This window comes from Microtus ochrogaster, linkage group LG3 (genome assembly GCF_000317375.1).
Source record: "Microtus ochrogaster isolate Prairie Vole_2 linkage group LG3, MicOch1.0, whole genome shotgun sequence".
Taxonomy (NCBI): Eukaryota; Metazoa; Chordata; class Mammalia; order Rodentia; family Cricetidae; genus Microtus; species Microtus ochrogaster.
Window position 1 is genome coordinate 43385207 of NC_022029.1, and position 21373 is coordinate 43406579.

The 21373-nt window shown below is 45.3% G+C and overlaps 1 protein-coding gene across 1 annotated transcript in view; it reads left to right on the top strand.

Annotated features, from left to right (window-relative positions):
- The window catches only part of Creb5 (cAMP responsive element binding protein 5), a 320651-nt gene that overhangs the window by 13845 nt on the left and 285433 nt on the right, over positions 1–21373 (top strand). Inside the window, exon 3 of the mRNA XM_026785873.1 lies at positions 5406–5527. Coding sequence (XP_026641674.1) covers positions 5406–5527 — 122 coding nt within the window. The remainder of the gene's footprint in view (positions 1–5405; positions 5528–21373) is intronic.

Here is a 21373-nt window from a genome sequence, read left to right on the forward strand (position 1 = left end):
AGAGAGAGAGAGAGAGAGAGAGAGAGAGAGAGAGAGAGAGAGAGAGAGAAATACATTGTGTGGTGTGTTCATGTGCATGCGAAGGACAGAGGATATCCCAGGTGTCATTCTTCAAGCACTACCCACCTTTTTTTTCTGTTGTTTCTTTTTTGGTCTGGAACTTACCAAGAAAAGCTAGGCTAGCTGGAGGTCACCAAGCCTCAAGCATCCACTATATATATTGCATTCCCATTGCTGGGATTCCAAGCTTATACCACCATGCCTGGCTTTTTTTTTTTTTTTTTTTTTTTTAACATACTACGGACTGGGTTTAGGTCCTCATGTTTACAAGGGAAGCACTTGAAAGGCAGATCTGTCTTTCCAGCTTCTTATGGGAACTTGTGAACTCCTTTTAAAAATAGTGTTAGGTAGGTACTTATTGTCTGCCCTACTGATAACGTCCACAGAATTTCCTCTGTGTTACTGGTGGCTAAATTTCTAGTCAAGTTTGTAGAACTCTTTCTTGTAAGGCAGACAACAGAGTCTTAACATTGCAAAGCGCCTTGACTCTCTGCCACAGGGATGGAGAGTCAGCGAGGACATACCCCTTTCTCAAGAAACATCCAGTAAAAGATCAAGATACTGAAATGTGATAAACTACAAGGAAATTATTTTTATACCCTTTTGTTGCTAATATATAGAAAATTAATTGAAAACATTTCATAGATACATACAAACTATACATATTCATAGGGTACTATATGATACTTCAATGCATGTACCTGGTGTGTATTGATCAGTCTAGGATAGTTGATCTACCCATTACATTGAATGTTTATGCTTTCTTTGTGTAGAAAATATCTAAATCATTTACCAACTTTCATGTAGTATTCAGTTCTTGCCAGGCACAAACATTCTACTGTACTGTAGATTAGACATTATCATTTCTGCCCAACCACACCCCATACCCTTTTCCCCATCTCTGTCCTGCCCCCCTCAGCCTCTGGTAGCCAGTATTCTATTCTCTACTTGTATAACATTAACTTTTGAAACCCCCACAAATGCATGCAAATGTGTATTTTTTTTTATTGTAGGGTAACTGGTTTGTTGAGCTCAACTCTTTCCATATCTGTCCACATTACATGCATTGTGGTTTCATTTTCATTGAAGGCAAGTTCAGCAATACGAAAAGTGATCAAAATTTCCTTCTTGCCTTTGCCTCAGATGCTTGAGGCTTTTCAGCAACCTGTGTTTTGTTTGTAAATCTCTGCCAGAGGGGAACCTGCATATGTTTATGCAGCATCCACCCAGGTATATGAGGGTGATAACCTCAGAGGGGAACCTGCAGGTGTTTATACAGCATCCATCCAGGTGTCTAAGGTTGATAACCACAGATGGGAACCTGCAGGTGTTTCTGTAGCATCCATCCAGGTGTATGAGGGTGATAACCTCAGAGGGGAACCTGGAGGTGTTTATACAGCATCCATCCAGGTGTATGAGGGTGATAGCCACAGAGGGGAACCTGCAGATGTTTCTGTAGCATCCATCCAGGTGTATGAGGGTGATAACCTCAGAGGGGAACCTGCAGATGTTTCTGTAGCATCCATCCAGATGTATGAGGATGATATCCACGGAAAACTTTGAGACTGGGTGAAGTACAAGTTCAAAAGGCTGGAGGTTCTCCTGTCTCTTATTCGGGTGCTCCTTGCTGAAGTGCCTAATGAAAGGGAAGCCTAAAGTCTTAAGTGCAGCTCAGCATTCCTAAGAAAACGAGTTCCTGTGCATGCTAAGTGGGCTGCTTGCTCCTACTGATTGAATGCACCTTGGTATTCACCAGAAAAGCACAGCCACTCTTATTCAGGATACAGACATCACTGGAGTTATAGCTGACTAATGTTCTTGGATCTAAATAAGGAAGGGATTACAGGCATTTTAATTTACAGCCTTGGGTTTTACCCACTAAGTTCAAGGGATTTCAAGAGAAACAATTACTTGACAGAGGCATTCAATGGCAGTAAAAATTTCTGCCTCTCTGACTTAAGCAACTGAAAAGCTGGGCTGTTCCTCCTTTGAGCATTTGCACACTTCCTGGCTTATTTGGAGCTGTTAGGATAAGGGATCAAAGATGACTAGAGATCCTGTACTGAGTCCGATGAAAGATGAAAGTTGGGTGCCATTTATTGGTTTCTTTTGTAACTGGAAAGAATATGTCATTCACCAAGTTGAATCAAAACTTAGGAACAGTGTCTCTTGTATATTTTGGATGAGAATATAGGTATTTGGCTATCATGCAGCAAAGAGAATCATACTTGGTAACAGCTCAAAGGTCTCCCTCTGGGCCATCTGGGCTCTAGGATTGGGGAAGCCACTGTCTTTGCTTCAATGGGGTCCTATTTGTTCCATGGTTTTGGATTTATTGGTAGAGAAGCCAAGATGCTGGACACTGTCATACCCATCCCCACCTCCTTTGTGTGTAGGTGTGTGCTAATACCTGAGGATCTTTTGCTTTAGCATAGAGGAAAAATAAAATTTTCTTAGCTTTGCTTGGTGTCTGTCCTCTGTCGTGTCACTTGTGATTAATGCCATGGGCCAGCATGAGGCCAACACCTCAAGGATACTGCTGATGTGACGTTAAACACTTACTTCAGTTTGATTTTCTATTGAAACCAGTTTCTGTAAGTTCAAGGTGCGTCCTCATCACTAGCGAAGGCTGCATCTAAGCTGTTACTTTGAGAAGAGCTCTGCCCGCTCTTATTCAGGGTGTTTCTGCTGCTGGCCCTGACGCTTGGTTCTCAACTATGACTCTCAATACTTAGTCTCCTGTAAAGAAGCATGAAGGAATAAGAGGAAAAGCAAAAGCTTGGTAAAATAAACTCCTGTGATAACAAGTGGCCAACCATTCTTCTGTTGCTTGGTGTTTCCTCAGAAACACTTTTGGGACACAGCAAAGAAAAGAGGCTTCCAATGCGGGGAGGTCTATGGAGAACAGGCAGGATTCCAAGAATGGCTCCCTTTCCAAAAAGCAGGAATTGGTAAATGACTCAATTTGCATATCATGCCTGGAACAAGACTTGATTTCTTCATAAATAGGACAGGAGAAATAGCTTTTACCTAGCCTGTTCTATGTAAATATTACTGAGATGGAAGGGAAATGCTCAGCTTTGTGTCCAGTAAGAGACTCCGAGTGGCAGAATCAGTGCACCGCAGACAAGACACATCTGTCTATTCTTACACTTGTTTTCCCTATTTACACCTCCTACTCAGAGACCCACTATCTGTAGGTCTGGGTCTTATTTCTGTCCTGACTACTAATTCCTGGTGGTTCCCTTTGATGGTCCCCCCAGTAGTTGTATATTGCTTGAGCTTATGGACAGTCAGTGGCTTTTGAAGTTAATCTGAGTTAGAATTCATAGAATCCTTAACCTTTAGAACTTTATTTGAAAGATAAGGGAGAGGAAGTCTAGGGAAAGTATTTAATGTTCTCTAAGTCATGCTATTTTCCAAATATGGATTTCTGGATTGTCAAGATTGTTTTACACACATATACACACAATTGTTTTATACACAAAGGGTTTAGGGTTTATGAGTCCTTTGAGCCTAGAAGGGCAAACCTTGGGATGTGGACTGAAATGAGATCCTTTCTGAAGGGGAGAGAAGATTTTTAATGAGATGGTTAAAAGTTGTGTGGTCTTGTTCAGGAAGACCAGTTCTCTATTTCCAGAATAGAATCTAGCCTGCTTATAAACAAATGTGAGGCAGCCTGGGTAAAAATCCTTGTGGACCACAAACATCTGCAGAAATATGTTGTTTTCTATAATCACACAACAGTTATATGAATATCTGTGTGTGCATCGTAGTAACTAGTGTGCTAAAAATGTCATTTGCACAAAGCTGAACCTTCTTGTAAGTATTTTAGATAAGGTTTGATTTATAGCCATCAGGAGTAGAGAGTCTCAGAATCTTGTATCTTGAGGTTAAGAATGGGGAAAGAACACCCCCAGGACTCTGCTGTCCCGGAGTCCCTGCCAACCCCTCGGGTACTGAAAGCCCCTTTCTCCTAGGGAGTCAGGACACATTGTCTTTGAAGGGCTGATTCTACAGAGAAGGGTAGGTCACAAACCACCTGCTTTCTGAGTCTTGGTGGATATTTACTGGATTGCTGGGATTACCTACTCTATATATGTAAAGTGATATAGCCATATGTAGCATACAGGCCCGGCACTGAGTGTCAGCGAAAGGGAGGTCTTTGGATGACACAGGTGGCAGTGGCTTCCAGAACTGTGCAGAAAGTGAAACAGAGGCAGTATATAGATCAGGCTGAGCAAAAGCCACAGTCAGTCTCCTGTTTGCTGAGGGCTTAGGTGGGGATAACACAAACACACAGTCGAAGAGGCTAGGGCCCTTGCTTGTAACCCTGCTGCCACCACCACCTACCAGGAGACCTGAAGAAGAATCTCACTGGTTCTCCATTTTTCTCATTTCATGTGCACATGAGCGTGTGTGGTGTGTGTGTGTGTGTGTGTGTGTGTGTGTGTGTGATAGCTATAGCCCCGCCCTTCTGTTTATTGTATCTTCTGCCGTGAAGAAAAGTATTTTATTCTGTCCTATTCATGTCAACCGTGCCTAATCTGAAGGAAGATAGCCAGGCTTAAGTATAAGTCTTAAGGACACTTCCTAGGGTCTTTTGAGATGAGAATCCAGAGAGTACGTGGGTATGAGAGAGTACGTGGGTATAAAAGTACTACATAGACGGCAGCAGATCATGGCTTCATCTCCTCCAGTTTTCTAAGGAGTAGGCTCCGTAGAAAGTCCAGACTATGAAAGAAATGCCTTTCCTTTTACAGAGAATTCACAGAACACTCTTTTGGCCACAGCAAAGGAAAATAAAATCAATAATGCTATATTTTATAAAAGATGGAAGCTGTGCGTGTTTGACTTGGAACCTTTTATCATCTTTCTCTGGTTCTCAGGGGGAGATAAAATTACTGAGCTGCTTTTTGCATTAAGAAGGAGGAATTAGCGGGCCTGTTTGTTTCTTTTTGTTTTCTATAAAAATATACACTCTTTTTCTTTCTAAACTCCCGAAGTCAACTTTGAGAGTGGCATAGAAAACCTTCTGGGCTGAGTTAGCTAAATCATTTTATTGCAGATTAAAGTCAAAGGCTCGTTCCCCCTACGGTGCTGTGTATTCAGATGATACTGACTCCGGATGTTTATTGCTGTCTAGGGGTGAAGGTGGGGGAGGAGGGTCAGGAGGGCTGGGATGTCCTTACGTGTAGTTTTTCTCTTCGACATGGCCATTATAGTTGAAGGGCTGGGAGAGTGTAGGTAGCTGTTGGGCATGGGAGGGTAAGAAGGAATTTGCTTCCATTTACCAAGCATTGCAGGAAAATCCCTGTTACTGATCTTTGGCCTCTGCTTTTCAGATCAGACTCCAACACCCACGAGATTCCTGAAGAACTGTGAGGAGGTGGGTCTCTTCAGTGAGCTGGACTGCTCCTTTGAGCACGAGTTCAGGAAGGCTCAAGAAGAAGAGAACAGCAAGCGGGTAGGTGGGCCTGGGTGGACCCTAGAGGTGTGGGTCCCCAGCGTCATGTGGAACATGTCTGGCACTGCAATCTGTATCGAGGTGTTCTTAATGTACAATGCCCTGACTCAGTCTCCCCGTGAGGCCTGTTTGTGATAGTGTTTTAATGTATTTGTGCCTGCCTTGTCAACCTTTTTCTTTTAAAGTGATCTATCTCTGATGGTGATAGCCCACAGAGCTGAGGTTCAAGTATCTGAAACATGGAATTCAAGCTTTAGAAAAATATGACCTATTTATTCTTAAAGCCGTGTCAGATAAACCACCTGCAAACAGATATTTTTTTTTCTTTGCTAAGTATTTAACAGCCGATCTTATATAGGCAGTGTGTTCAAAAAAAACCAGGCCAAAAGGTCAAGAACAGGTGATTCATCAAATGGCAGGAAACAGGATTTTCATCTGATTTGGACCCTGCTGACAACTCTCTGTTTTCCATGATCATTCGTTGTTTTCTACCAGATGCGAAATCACTTTCTGGTCACTTTCCCTGGTCAGGCCACTGAGCATAGGTTGTTGGTGAGTGAGGCACACAGGGTGGCTACAACTGTGGGTCGCTTCACAAAATCCTTCAGAGGTTTCTTTTTTTTTTTGTCCATATTATTGTGGTAGAATTTTATTTATTTATTTATTTATTTATTTGGTTTTTCGAGACAGGGTTTCTCTGTGGTTTTGGAGCCTGTCCTGGAACTAGCTCTTGTAGACCAGGCTGGTCTCGAACTCACAGAGATCTGCCTGCCTCTGCCTCCCGAGTGCTGGGATTAAAGGCGTGCACCACCACCGCCCGGCTCTGTGGTAGAATTTTAAAACCTACTAACAAGATAAGCAAAGGAGGTAGGGTCATGGGTAAATTTGACAAGTGTGCTTTTCATGAATTCTTTGTTACTGTCACAGGATGTCACCGAGGGCACAGTGTACTGAACATGCTAGACACAGTCCCTGGACAGAAATGCAAAATGTAGAAGATAGTTTAAAGGGTCAAACAGCTAGGTGGCAAGGAAACCGTGAAAGGAACTTTTAAAAGGCTCTGATATTTTTCTACCTGCTTCCAAGCCTCTGGCTCTTCCTCTGTGGGAAAGGACAGTAATCCCTCTCCGTCCAGATTTTTGTGTCACATGCATATGTTGGGCTAGCTCAGGGCAGGCTCATGGTGACCAGGCTGTGTTGCTTTAGCAACATGCATGACATTTATAGGAGGAGCACAACATCACAGTCATCCCGCTTTATGTATAACTATAACTTTATTTATAGTAGTCCTTCCCTCTCCTGCCCCCACTTTTCCAGACATCTTCATATCTGTTGTTCTTTGCTGGGCAAATCACTTTCAGAAACACATCACAAAGTCTAGAAGACACAACTAGATGTCATCGGGGTACTTACAAACTTTAATACCCCACGAGAATAACAAAAGAGAATCCGGGATTCCCATTCAGTAAATTCCCTCTGCTTGAGTAATGAGCTTAGTTCTTTTGATCGATTTGCATTTGTAGAAGACTGTTTGAGGAATCAGAGTCATTCATTTCCCCAAGATGATCGAAGTGGGTTTCTTTGATTATGATAAAGACGTGGGTGTGGTCAATGCTATCTTCATATTCCTTGCGGTAGAATGGTGGTAAGCCCAAGCCCTTGATTTTCCTAAAGATCTTTTCCCCCTGATAGGTTCTGTACAGCCTCGGCTGGGGGTGTGGCTGTAGGCGTGCTCCTGGTGAGTTATTCATGACTCTCCATGTGACGCCGGCCGCCTCCTGCTAGCAGTTCTTGCAGATCTGAATTCCAGGAAATGGTTTGCTTCCCCTGAGGAACTTGGGCATTTTTCTGCTGTGGCTAGGAGAAGCGTTTACCGCTTGTGTTTCTCTTTTTGCTCTGCCTGCTGGATTATCACAAAGCCAAGGGTACTGCTTAACTTGGAGAGCGCTTTAGACCACTATAGTGAGTAACATTTTACTTCCTCCGTCTACCAGACTTTCAGTTCCAGTTTATATTTCCTCTGGTCCTCATTTCCAATTAAACAAAAATATTTTCACGCGATACATATTTGGTGAATTGCCTTCAATTTCTCGTAGGCTGAGAAGACATGAACTCATTAGAACTTAAAAATTACATAATGAAATAAGCAACACCAAGCAAGAGCGCTGTGGTAAATGGCGTGGTCATGTTTTTCTCGTGTTCATGCGTTGCTCATTGCCGTGGGATTGCTCATGAAGGGTGTGAGGGAATGACCGCAGACAGGCCCTCCAGGACACCACCGCAAACACTGGGAACCAGGCAGCCTTCAGCTTGCGGAGGCTGGAGGCTCCCTCTTGTTCTGTTTGGTTCAAACCAGAGGGACCAAACAGCCTTGGGTGGCCATCACCACAGGAGGGGACTTCTCCCCAGTGACTAATGCACTGTGACTCACTCCCAGCAAAGTGGCTGTGTTGGTGATGGCTTACCCGCTGGCATGGTTTAGCAGCACTGGGCGGGGAAGGCACAGAAGCATCAATGTTCCCGATCTGAAGGTGTGCTTTCGCCTCCCTCCAAGATGGCTGTTCTCCAGCTACTAGCATCCCTGTAGCTCCAACTTCACTTATTCTTTTGCTGCTTAGAAAAAGTAGAGACAAAGTCCACACTTGCCAAGTTCTGTGTTTTCCGATGATCCTCTCCTTCTGCCCTTTTGCTACCCATTCAGGTGCTGATGCATTTTCAGGAAGGTTTTTCTTCCCAGGGTTCAGGGGAGGCCTAGGTCTTCATGTATGACAGATAAACATTCTGTCATGGGGTAGATCCCTAACTCCAGTTATTTCCCTTTCATTCTAAACCTCAACTTTTTATGATTTCTTTACCGGAGACTCCTTTCCCTCCTTTTTTTCCCTCCCTCCTTTCCCCCTATGTAGTACACATGTGGTCATGTGGGTAAGCATGCCATGCTTGGCTTTCATGTGGGTACGGGGCATCTGAACTCAGGTCTGCATGCTTGCATGGCATCTCCTCAGCCCATTCTTGACCTAAGTCCTCAAATACAAAAGTACTTGCATTGCTTCATCAGTAGAATTGGATGAAATGGAAGATGTTTTCACTAGGTTAGAGAACTTGATTTAAATGGTCCTGGGCTTCACCTGTGGATTCCTAGCTTTAGGGTTGGAAAATTCAGATTAGAGACAAATAGAGAATGGATTCTTACTAGATTAGATTTAGATTCCCATTGAAACAATTCTGGTTTTTTGTTTGTTTGTTTGTTTGTTTTAACTCTGAATTTGATTCTGACATCCTTTTCCAAAATAATCTTAGCATGTATAAGGAATGAAAGGTTACGTCAAGTCATGGCCGGGCAGCAGATAACAGACTCCAACATTACCTCTATTTCTGATACTAAGAATTACTCATTGCCTCGTAACTCTTCCGAGGGAAATCCCAGATTGAGAGAGGGTTATAGCTCTCTAGTAAACATCGCAAAGCTCGGCTTGCCCATGGCTTAGAACTCAGAAGCCTGTACTCCAAAATGCATAACTTTTTCATCAGCCTCCATTCATAAAATGTTTTAGGGTCATCACAATATATCAAGTACTGTCCAAGTCACCAATGAAGACGCCAACGAATATAAACGATTAGAAAAACAAGCAAGCATTAAAACACTTCAGTCTTCAGATACCCAACTTTTTATGGACCAGACAGATAACACACCAGTGAAAAATGCCCTTGGTAGGCAGGTGCTATGGAGTTATAGTCCACGGTGGGCAGGTGCTGTGGACTTATCCCCACAGTGGGCAGGTGCTATGGAGTTATCCCCACGGTGGGCAGGTGCTATAGAGTTATCCCCACGGTGGGCAGGTGCTGTGGACTTATCCCCACGGTGGGCAGCTGCTGTGGAGTTATTCCCATGGTGGGCAGGTGCTATAGAGTTATGCCCCATGGTGGGCAGGTGCTATGGACTTATCCCCACGGTGGGCAGGTGCTGTGGAGTTAGTCCCATGGTGGGCAGGTGCTGTAGAGTTATACCCCACGGTGGGCAGGTGCTGTGGAGTTAATGCAGCTGTGAGGGAGTTCCGAACAGGCTGGGTGTGGGCAGAGAGGGCATCCCAATCCTGTGAGCCCAGAGACTCAGTAGAAGCCTGAGAAGACAGCCTGAGCGAACAGAGAAAGGATGTGTAAAGGCCTGAGGCCAGGTGGTGGGATGCATGTTGGAAAAGTTCTGAAGAGAAAGAAGTACAGCCGCGGAAGCGTGTGCGAGAGAGCTCGGTGTGGGGAGGCAGGCCCAGGAGGGCGCTGCAGGCCATGTGAAGGGTTCGGTTTTGACAATGACTCAAAACGAGATGGGGAACCATAGGGCAGTTCTGAGCAGAGAACTGACAGAACCTGATGCAGTGCTTTAGAAAAGTCATTTGACTGTTGAGCGGAAAGCCGGTGGTTGGAGGCAGAAAAAGAAAATACTTAAGGAAGAAATGAAAGACATCTAGGCGGATGTTGGTAGTATATTTGCCTAAAACAGAGATGGAGGACGTGGCTGGGATCTAAGTATATCTTAAGGACAAAGGTGATAGATAGTTTTGCTGGTAGAATGTATTGGCAGCAACAGGAAGGGGAGACTCAAAAAGCTCCTGGGTTTTCCACTTGTGCTACTGGAGGGATGGAAGAACAGGGTTAGAGAAGGTTGGTGTTTGACTTCACGAGACTGAAGGGACTCACTTCTGACAGGAATGTGTGTGAAGGTGAGGTCTAAACATGGAGCTGGCAGAGTTGTCCAGCTCTTTCCAATTCAGACTTCATTCAACCCTGCTCAGAGGAAACTGAGGCAGGAAGAACAAGATGGAGGCCCAGCTCTTTCAGAGATTCTGAGGAGGAAATTGGGGTACAGATTTTGCGGTCCAAGTCAGAAGAAGATTTTTGTTGTTGTTGTTGTTTTTTAAAGAAAAAGAATGAGCTGGGTGGTGGTGGTGCACTCCTTTAATCCCAGCACTCGGGAGGCAGAGGCAGGCGGATCTCTGTGAGTTCGAGGCTAGCCTAGTCTAAAAGACCTGGTTCCAGGACAGGCTCCAAAGCTACAGAGAAACCTTGTCTTGAAAAAAAGAAAAAGAATGAATTATGAATAGTCTTTCACATTTAATTCATTTTTAGAAAAGACCGAATAACACGCAGCAGGCATGTATTCCATTGATATAACAGCAGCTTTGCACATGGGTGCACACATAGTTTTTGCATGGATGTGAGCACATGGCTTTTGCACATGTTTGCTGTCTCTCCTACCCCTCCCATTCTCTTTCTCTCTCTCAATCACAGGGGCTAGAAATGAAATCCTTTGTCTTACTGAGAGAAATATAACATTACAGCCTAACATGGCTAAAGACCCCACAGATAAGAAACACAGTGCTGGTTACACATTGGGATATTCCCATAGGACCTAAATATGGCTCAATTATGCTGATGCAGAAATAGCAAATTAGGACATCTAGAATTCTTTCTCAAATGATGAAAAGTGCCGTCTGTCTCTAGAGGGAATTGACTCTTTAACACTTGGGGAAAAGGGACAAACTCTGGTCTTAAGATCCTACATCTCAGCTCAGTCGGGGGTACAGGGGCAGCCCCAGCTCTGATAGGTCAGGCTGTTTACTCTCATTAAATTCTGCACCGAGCTATGATACCAGATGCCATGGGTTGCTTGCAGAGAGAAGAGGCAGAGAATAGGCCAACGGAGAAGGTTTCTCCCTACTGTCTTGCTCTTCCCAACTACTAAGCAGGCAAGGCTGCCTTCTGGGGAGGGTCTGGACGGAGTGGTGCTGGATGGAAAGTAAGATACCATGCTGAGCAAACTCGCAACAGCTGCCTGTTTCCGGGTAGGATAATCTGTTGCTGCTGAGATATTTGTGTAAAGCACTCATACCCTCCCCCAGAAGTCCCGAGGAAAAGAATGTTTTGAAACCCAAACTTGGTCTTATCCAGGTTTTAAAGTCTCCCTGTTTGCTTAATCCTCTCGGATGAGACTGTTTTTCATCTTTTCCATTTTTTTTCTCAGCCTGCCTGAAAGGAAACACCCTTTGACGGTGATAATGGAGATGACAATCTCTTCCTCTCTCCATTCCCCCCTCCCCCCTCCACCCCGCAGGGACTGGGAAACCCAAGGCTTGGAAGGACTCCCTTTGTTCTCCCATTTCTGCCCAGGACAAATGGAGGGCACTTTCGCCTTCCTCCCTGCAGGTTACGGTCCTCACTGCAGCTGGACTTTGGTGAGAGGAAGGGAATTTGGCTTGGTTCTTGCATCCCGCTCAGGGGAGTAACTGAAGCAGTGGATAAACTGAATGCTATGTCATGTGTTGGAGGTCCCTAGACTGTAAGAATGATGAGTCCTGCCCTGATGGGATTAGTGAGAGCTGGTGTCTCCTGCTGGATGTGCGAGTGGATTAGGATGTGACCCAAGGCCTTGCTCAGTTTACCACACAATGGACAGCACAACATCCAGAAGATTGTGTTCGATTTTTGTGGAGAGCCTGGTTGCCTTCAGAGCAGGAAAATGCCCGGAGCTTTGTTAGTAAAAGAGAGTGGACACAATGTCAAATAGGTTTGATGTGGTTGGTGAGGGAAGTCCATGGCTTACAGGGGTGGGGCTAAGACAGGCATTAGGTATTTCTTTATTGTCACCCTTAGGGACTTCCTTAAAACCCTATCTGTCAGAGCAGAGGGAGCAAAAGTTGAGACTGGTAAGTTACCTTTGATTCTTAAATCATTTGGCCGTCAGAAATTCTGTGTTCAGCCGGTGTTAGCAGAGAGATCAGAGGGTCACAAGCAGCAGGAACCGCAGAGCAGCACCTCCCAGCTCCGAGTATTAACTATTTCAACTACTTGCCATGGGTTTTATTTCCCTTTTCTGTCACCTGATGCTTGTCAGGGTGAGTTAGAGGTAGGGCTCTTCTACCTGGCTTCTCTTTGATCCTAAGTGTCCAGAGGCTGGAGTCGCAGCTAGACAGGCTGTGCGTTCCTGCTGTGCCAATGACAGACATTGTCCTCTGCAGCTGCAAAGGAGAGGAGCCTGGGAGAGGGATGAACGGGATGACGTTAATACTCAGTGTTGCTTGCCATAGGGGAACTCATTCACTTAAAAATCTTTAGTTGGACATTTGAGAAAGAAATGGTATTTTTTTCTGCATCAATATTTCCTGGTCACTAGTGACTGGATGTGGTAGTGATCAGAGTAGTCCCATGTTTGCAAAGGCCTTTCAGGCCCGTGTTGTTAATGATAGTTCAATCCTCACTCCCTTTCTCCCAATGAAATGCAAGAAAATAACTTGTGTAGACAAAAAAGAAAGTAGACTGCTAGTCTCTGTGGCTCTTTCCTGTCTCTGCAGCAATCCCTTTGAATGTGTTCACCCTCAGGAAGTCCTAGCTACTCTATCTCTTCAGAAAACTGCAGGTCTTGTAGCTGCTAACATCCAGCCCTCGGCAGAACGTAAAGATTACACTTTCATGTGCAGTGGCTTGAGCTACTGATGTCTCTCTTTGGAGATGCCTCTGTGGTCCCACTTAGCTTACTCACGGCTCTTCCCGGATGACAGACCCACTGCCATTTCTGACTCCCTTGGTTCTGTTAAGCAAACTCTACCCTCACTGGAAGACTCAATTTTGCTCTACTCGGTTGGTCCAAGTAGGAACATTCTGAGGCAAAGAAGTCCCTTAGAAACCAAGGCAAAGAGACCATGGGTCTTCTGCTGTGTTCTGTCTCTATCACCTCAGGCTAGAGCCCCCTGCCAGGAAGTTGCCTAAAATCCCCAAAAGGTAATTTGGTCTTAACACAACTTTAAGTATAGTCGTGAAACTGAGTGCTTCAGAAAGGAAACCAGCTAAAATGTATAAAACCAGAAACCAATTGTTCTTAAATCTTTTTTTCCTCTTGCTAATAGTTAGAATATAAAACCAGTATCCAGAAGTAGCTTGAGATCTCAGGAGGGCAAACAGGAATTGATTTGGAAGTTATTAACCACAGCGTTTTCCATATGCTGCGTCAATATGGGCTCAGCCAGGTCCGGGTACTGTAAAACCTATGCTTGAAATATATGAGAAAAGGACCAATAAGGGAGGTAAGGACCATTAAAACAGTTTTCAAATGAAAAAGAAATGACCAAGTCCTGGGGAATGTGTTTCATCTGCCCTGAGCTGCCTTCCCATCATGCAGTGAGAAAGTGAATGACAAACCAGCTTCTGGGTTTGGGAGGATCCTCCCTAAAACCATCATGAGGAAAACAACTTTCTTAGCAGGAGACTTTTCCTCAGGCTGATCTCCCTATTCTGATGGGCTGGATTCTCAGTTTGTCTAAATCCCATTTTACATATCCTGAGGCAGGCTGGCCACAAGGAGGTTTCAATGTATTAACACAGTGGGAATCACAGTGCCAAATGGGTGCTTTCCTCGGAAGGAACAGCTTGCAGCTGTGAAAAATACAGGGTTTCCAAGGCAAAAGACAGAGCCCCGAAGCGGGCTGGGCAGTAAGTCTTTGCTTATGCTGTTCTTCAGACCTCATTGCACTGACGCTCTCAAAGGCAGGCAGGGAAATCCATCCATTCTGGGCCAGATTCAAACAAAATGGCTACGAAATGAAGCTTCCGTTCCAGGCAGAAAAACAGCATTCACATTTGGAAAACTGACGAAATGTCAGACCCCCGTGAGCATCTGTCGTGAGATCGCTTACCTGGGCCCCTCACAGAGATGTGAGAAGAAACCGACATTATAAAAAGTGGAAAGGAAAAGAAAATAATCGTTGCAAGAACCTGCCTCCCCCTCCATCGTGCTGTAAAGCCGGACGGATGTCTGTCCAGGAGCAGGTATGGGAGTGATTTGCCAGGGGAACGGCTCAGCATTTGCCGGTGGTGATTTCCATACTGATAAGTTGGGGGGCAGGAACTGGGATTCCGAGCATTCCTCCCGTTCATATTCCTATCATGGTGGTTGTCAAATCACACCTGTGGGTTAGCGTTAGCTGGCGCATCAGAGTCACGCAGGGACGTTATCCTTGTTCTCGATGCAAGGATGCCCGCAGTCCCCAGACTTGGGAAAGTTCAGGAATTTTGCCCTGCACTCGATAGTCCTCATTTTGTGGAGAGAGCTCTTGGCAAACTGAAGGGGTTCACAAGCCACCTAACCTGGAGGTGAGGTCCCTTGAAGTGACTCTCTTGAACAGCCACCCACTGTCACCTGCCTGCCCTGCTGCTCCTTGACAGAGGGGCCCCTGGTGGCTTTTCTGAACTTACTGTGATTCCTTTATTTTTTGTTTTCTGAAACCTAACCAGCTGGCTGTTTTCTTCCATTTGAGGCTGTGGCTTTGTGACTTGGGGCACATTTAATTCTCTCCTCAAGTGGTTCTCAAGTGGCATTGTCTAAGGACTGTGCTCTCAGCATCACCTGAGCATGCCATTTCTGACAAAACCCCATCACGCATGGCAGGATGAGACCAGCATGCAAGATCACACAATCATTCTGGAGCTGCAAGGTTGATGACCCCCTTATGAGCAAGCCTGTACCCCCAGTCCTGCCTTTGAAGGGAAGACATCACATTTAGGTTTAGCATGGCTTCAGCCGCATGAGTTACATGAAGAAGTCAGCCCACACTCCACATCATATCTCCATGGCCCATGCCCAGGCTCATGTAGGCAATATAGGGTGAGTTAGGAGGCTGTTTTCATGTGAATCAGCCTCATTTAAAAAGAACTCTTGGTACATTCCACTGTAAAAAGGCATCGGCAGAACTCTGGACTGATGTGGGAACTGAGTTACATGTGGAAAATCCCATCTGCTGTATGAAAACTTTAAAAGTCAGTCAGAGGGCTGACCAAATCCTATCTGAGCTGGTGCCATGCACAGCCTTTTCTGTGGATGTATGATGAGGAGAGAAGTCATTAAAACACTTCTTCCTAAAGAAGAGAGGTGGTTGCTTGGTGCAACTGTGGCTAGAATATCTCCAGATCACGTGGTACTGCAGAGTGTTCCGGACCCGAGGATGTCAGGACGCCATCTGCTCCTTTCTTCCCCCCAGGATGATTTGTAATACCCAGAACTTAGGAATGTTCTGGAAGATTTATGAACACAAGGGATTGCCAGACTACTGGTCCTGTTGGTCCCATCCACCACTTTTTTGTGAGGGCAACAAGAGCTCAAGGCCTGGAATCCTCGGTGCTCTGGATTTTAAAGTACTCCGGTCTCTCTACTTTTGTAACCCTTTAAGCTGGTCTTCTAAATGCTGGAGGGGAACAAGATGGTCCAGTGTAGCCGGAGGCATTTCCGTGTCCTGCCTGGTCCTGCACCCGCTTATATAATAATCATTCAGAGGCTTAATATTAACTACAAACTGTCAGGCTTATTACTGGCTATCTCTTAAATTCAAATTAACCCATTTCTGTTAGTCTATATTTTACCATGAGGCTAGTGGCTTGTTACCTCAAATCTTGCTTCCCTGACAGCTGCTGGCATCTCTCTTGGCTCCACCCCTTTATTCAGTTTGGCTTTCTCACCTAGCTATATTCTACCCTGCTATAGGTCAAAGCAGCTTTATTCATCAACCAATAAAAGCAACACATATTCGCAGGATATAGGACATCCCACATCAGTCCAGAGTTCTGCCGATGCCTTTTTACAGTGGAATGTACCAAGAGTTCTTTTTAAACGAGGCTGATTCACATGAAAACAGCCTCCTAACTCACCCTATATTGCCTACATGAGCCTGGGCATGGGCCATGGAGATATGATGTGGAGTGTGGGCTGACTTCTTCATGAAAAATCTAAACTTTTCCATCATTCTTTAAAAGTCACATGTGTCTTCATTTCCCATGTACAAACAGGCTTTTGAAAAGCCTGCTATCTGCATATGTAGATTGAATATATTGAGATCTGAAGGCAGAAATCATATATGCTATTATAGCCCTTCACCTAGAATTTTCCTTCTGATGTTGACCCAAAGGAGGTCCTGGAACAGGCCCTCAGGATCCACATGAGCAGAGATTGTAACACGGCGCACCGTTGCTGTTGGGAAAGACATCTTTCTCCTGCATATCAAGAGTCAGCAGATGCCTCCTTACCCCCGGCTTCTGCTAGAGAGCTCTCTTCCCTTTCTGTAGCTCAAGAATGCGCACAGCTGTGTGTAATTTTAGGCAACATGAACAACCTAGGTTTGGGGAATGAGGCCTCACCCATTTCTTGGAGGTTCTGACAGTCAGTGGTTATAGCCCAGAATCTCCTGCGGTGTTCAGTTCAACATCAGCGTCAGCAGGCATTAGCTATCAAACCAGCTGATGCCCTCCAGGAAGATGGCACCACTGTTCTCCCCATTATCTGAATACGCTGGCATAGATTTACCGTGAGCAGTAATGTGTCTGTACAGATCCAAACACATATGTCCTCGCTCGGACCCCCTTGCGATAAGAGGCACATATTGTAAGACAGCTGGCCCGGGCCAGGAGTGCAGCCTGTGATCCCGGGAGAGAGGTGGCACTTTGACCCCATAAGTGCAGCTCCACTAATTGAATGCAATCGTCACGGACTGCAGCCACCACAGTTGCATGCCTGAGTCAGCACACTGCTGCATTTTTTCAGGAAGTAAAAATGTGCATTAGGAACAGTGATGGAAGATTCCAATTCACTTTGCAACCCTAAATTCTGTCTTTTGGCAAAATCTCACAGTACCACCTCAGACCCAGATTGTCTAACAGGTTTGTTGTTAAAAGATGAAAAAGCATGGAGATGCATTCATACGGATGCTTTAAAGCATCCGAAGAGCCAGGCGCTACTGTAGCTCGGGATGGCTTCAAAGGGATCCCTCTCCATGGAAGCACACAATATGTTCTAAGCCAAAAAGTTGCTCTGTGGGATGGAGGCCTGTTATCCTCTGGTGAATACTGTGTCCCTCGGGGAAATGGGTGGCTTGGGCCTTTTCAGACATTGGCTTGTGACTTAATGAACCCACTCCTGTTCCCTTGGCTCCTCCATAATCTCCAGCTCATAGCACCACAGCCTCAGCCTCAGGCCTCGGGTTTCCTGAGGCCCCTTCGTGTCAAGGTTCCCCCAGAGACTGTTTGACATCTCAGCCTGCGGGAGAATGAAGTCCAAACAAGAACTGCTAATATTTGCATTCCTCTCTCCTTTCATGGACGAGAAGAAAGAGATTGATTCTTAAAAAGTGATCCCCACTTCCTACAAGCCCCTGGCAGAGGTACCTCTCGCCTGGTGCCAAATCCCTTCCCCAGCAGCTGTTTGGTGATTCCGTGTCACCGGGCTGACGGCAAAATCCGCCATAGCCTTTTAATTACCTGTTCATATTTCTGAAGTGCAGGGCTCCGTGGCACAGGGAGGGGATAAGCCCTCATTGTAATGGACTTTCAGTAAGACTATCTCTGAGATAAGAGTACTAAATCTTGGCAGTCTTTCGGGAGCGCACACTTTGTGATTACACACAAATTCTTGGCTCCCCAGAGCCATGTTGTAAATGGAGAGTACGATGCCGGGCTGGGTAATAAGATACTGCAGAAATGTCTGAGGGTAAGGTGCACTCTTGCTTTATTTATGAAGATAGACATGCCGGTTGAGGGCTTAATCACAGCTGATAAATCATTTTAAGAAAGCCTATTAGAACCATATGCTGATTTTTTTGCATTAATATGGTGTGTCTGTTTCTAGTCTAAGAAGACAGGGTTTTTCCCTCTTGTGCTCTGTGTCTCTACAGTGTGGACTGTTTATCTGTTTAAGTGATATCCCTTGTGTGGGAGCATTTATCTCTTTAAGAGGCGCCATTAATAAAAGAAGGTGAAAGGAAATGGGGACGGAAGAAGGAATGAGGACGCCTGTTGCCTAGAGCCTCTGTATGTGTGCATGTATGTGTGCGTATGTGTCCGTATGTGTGCGTATGTGTGCATGTGCATATGTGTCTCTGTGTTCATTCATGTTTGCTTGTGAATGCTCACTGTGCGTGTGTGTGTGTGCTCGCGCGTGCATGTGCACGCAGGTATGTGTGTTTATAGTATCCCAAAAGAAAGACTCTAAGACCTCAGAGCAGGAAACATCTCAATTCGTTTCGGAAGGCCGTGGACCGCTCCTCACTAGGCATAAGGTAGTCATTTCAGCCCAGGTGGCTATAATACTGTAGTAAAAGATTATCTGAAGTTGGGGGTGGTGTACTGACATTTTGGTTACCTCACTTCTCCCCAAGCTAGTGGAGCTTGGCCCCAGGAACAGGTCCCAAGGCTCTTTAATGAGAGCCATATTGGGGCTCCAGATTGGAGCCAAACTCTGTTTATCACTAATTGCAGGGGTTCCTTGCAGAACTTTGCTATTATTTCCTGATTATATCTCTGCTCTTTTTTGTTATCTTGCCAAAATTCAAACAGTAATAATTGCATGATTTATTGTTTATTTGTAACCCTTCTACTGCTTCAATCCCGTTATGCAGTAGATTTTAAAACAGCAATTGCTTCTTCTAAATGCGTAATTTCTTTGGCCTTCCCCAGGGAAGTCTGCATGTGTGACCCTCACTTGGAAGTCTTCAAATCCCTTCCATCTCTAGGATGTTATCTTGGACTGTGTATATAAGGGCTGATGCTGGTGTAAAAGGCTTGTGTGCCAGGAGTATGAATTTTATCCCTAGAATTTTAGCTAGGTTGTTTTATATAGCAGCGAAGTTTCTTTCCAGTTTACAGTTTCAAAGACAGAAACAGACTAAAAACCTACATTACATTCATTTAGACATGGTGAAGAAACATACCCCCATGCTGTTAGACACCATGACCATAAACTAGTAAGGACAAAATTCACTGTCGTTACTCCGCCATCTTCTTGTCAGATACTGTGTTTGAGATTTCAAGCCCCCCACTCCCATGCTCGTCACCACTATCTTGCAAGATAGGTGTTTTACACCAGAAACTAGACCCAAGAGGTTTGAAGAGTCTGTTGGGATCCACAAAGCTTGGACATTTTAAATCCATTGTTGTCTGTAGAGGCCTCTGTTAGAAACTACATGGTCCCTACTTCTTTGCATTTTGTCTTCCTTTGCTTTCCCGTGGAGCGCCTGTATTTTAACATAACTCACCTTGCCCACCAATGTCCAGGGGAAGCTTCGCAGACCACCACGGCATGCTTGCTCTCCACAAATACATGAAAAGGTCTTGCTAGCCCCCGCTCTGCCCCCACCATCGAGGCTTTGGCAGCCCCTCCCAGCTGAGCTTCACAGTCTTCCATGTTCCGCAGATGTGGCTACGGACAAGGATGGTTGACTCTGGAAGCTCAGCATGAGAGACAGCTTGCTTGTCTTGTGTGTGGATTTTTTTCAAAGCCGGGAAAGGTAGTTTTCTCCGCTCACATGAGTTCCCGATCAGGCCTGGGACAGCCTCTAGCATTCTGAGGGCGATCTCAAGTTGTTGTGGTACATGTCCTTCGGCACCAAGTCCTAGAGGCGGGCTTTTCTGGAGGAATGTACACTTTTGTGGGGTATAGATACATCCGGAGCTGATGTCTGATACACAAGCACAAATGTGCTTACCAAAGACGGCACACACAGCAGGCTGCTGGTGTGGGGCTTCAAGGAAATGGCTCGGGATCATGGGCATTGCCATGCCACATGTGTAAGTACTGCCTATGACCAACTGTGCCACTGGAACCCCACACACTACTGTTCCAGGGTACCACAGATATTTTGGCAGACCACTGACAGATAGGCTCTGGTAGCTGTTTAAATGCTACATCTTAAAGGAAACGCTGCCACTCACTCCCCCTCCACCTCAAGCTTCAACCTCCGGGAATCTTTCCATGGTGTCCTCCAAGCTCAGTCCAACAAATGTTTATGGAGGCTTTAACGTGTCCCAGGTGCTGTTCAAGGTGGGCCAGGTGCCAGGGCTAGATTCTAGTGGGGGAGCCGCTAGTTGCAGAGGGAAAATTTGGCTTTCTTGATAGGCCTTGCGCTCGATAGGCCTTGCGCTCTTCTGGGATCGTGCTCAGAGTACAAACAGGGATGGGCGTGGCAGCTCACCAGGGCTGCGAGTTCCTCCTGATCTGAACATGGCTTCATTTCCAGTTTTCTTTCTCCTTTGTCCCTCGTGTGTTTTCTGTTCCAATAGAGTAAACCATGCTACCCTAGTCCTGCCCATTGCTTCTCTTCCTGGTTCACCTAGTCATCTTTTCCTGAAAGATCTTCCATTTTCCCCTCATCCTTGACCAAATTCCACTAAGCTAGCAGTGAGACCCCTTGTGACATGCCACCTCTCAGAGGTCCTGCCTGCCCCTAGCCCTGAATTACACACTGCTTTGTTGGCCTTTAGATGACTCTCTTAACTTCCTTGCTTGCGTGCTGATATATGCTGTGTCAACTTAGGGTTATCCCTGCCCCAACTTCCCATCCTCGGCATCGTGTGCCGCACATGGAAGAAGGTCCCTGAAGAATCACCGAAACGCAGGAATGAATGAAAGAATGCTCTTATCCTCTGCTGGGACATGCTTCCAATAATGAGTTAGAAACTGTTTCTCTAAAAACTAGACAAACGAAAAAAGCCAAACCCAACAAAAACCTGATAATTCATGAAGAAGGCAAAGAGGGCATATCCAGGACAATTATTGGTTAATAACCACACTATATGGGAAATTTTGACCTGAAAGCAAGAAGACTTTGGATAAGAAATTTCTCTATTTCTTTAGTAAAGTGTGTACATGTAAGTCATCACCATGCAATATGGTATCAATCAGAGCACAGCCACTTACAAAAAGTGTGACAAATGTTTGTGCCATTTAACAGGGATTTTCTACCTCAGGACAGTGTGTGTGTGTGTGTGTGTGTGTGTGTGTGTGTGTGTGTGTGTGTGTGAAAGAGAGAGAGAGGGGAA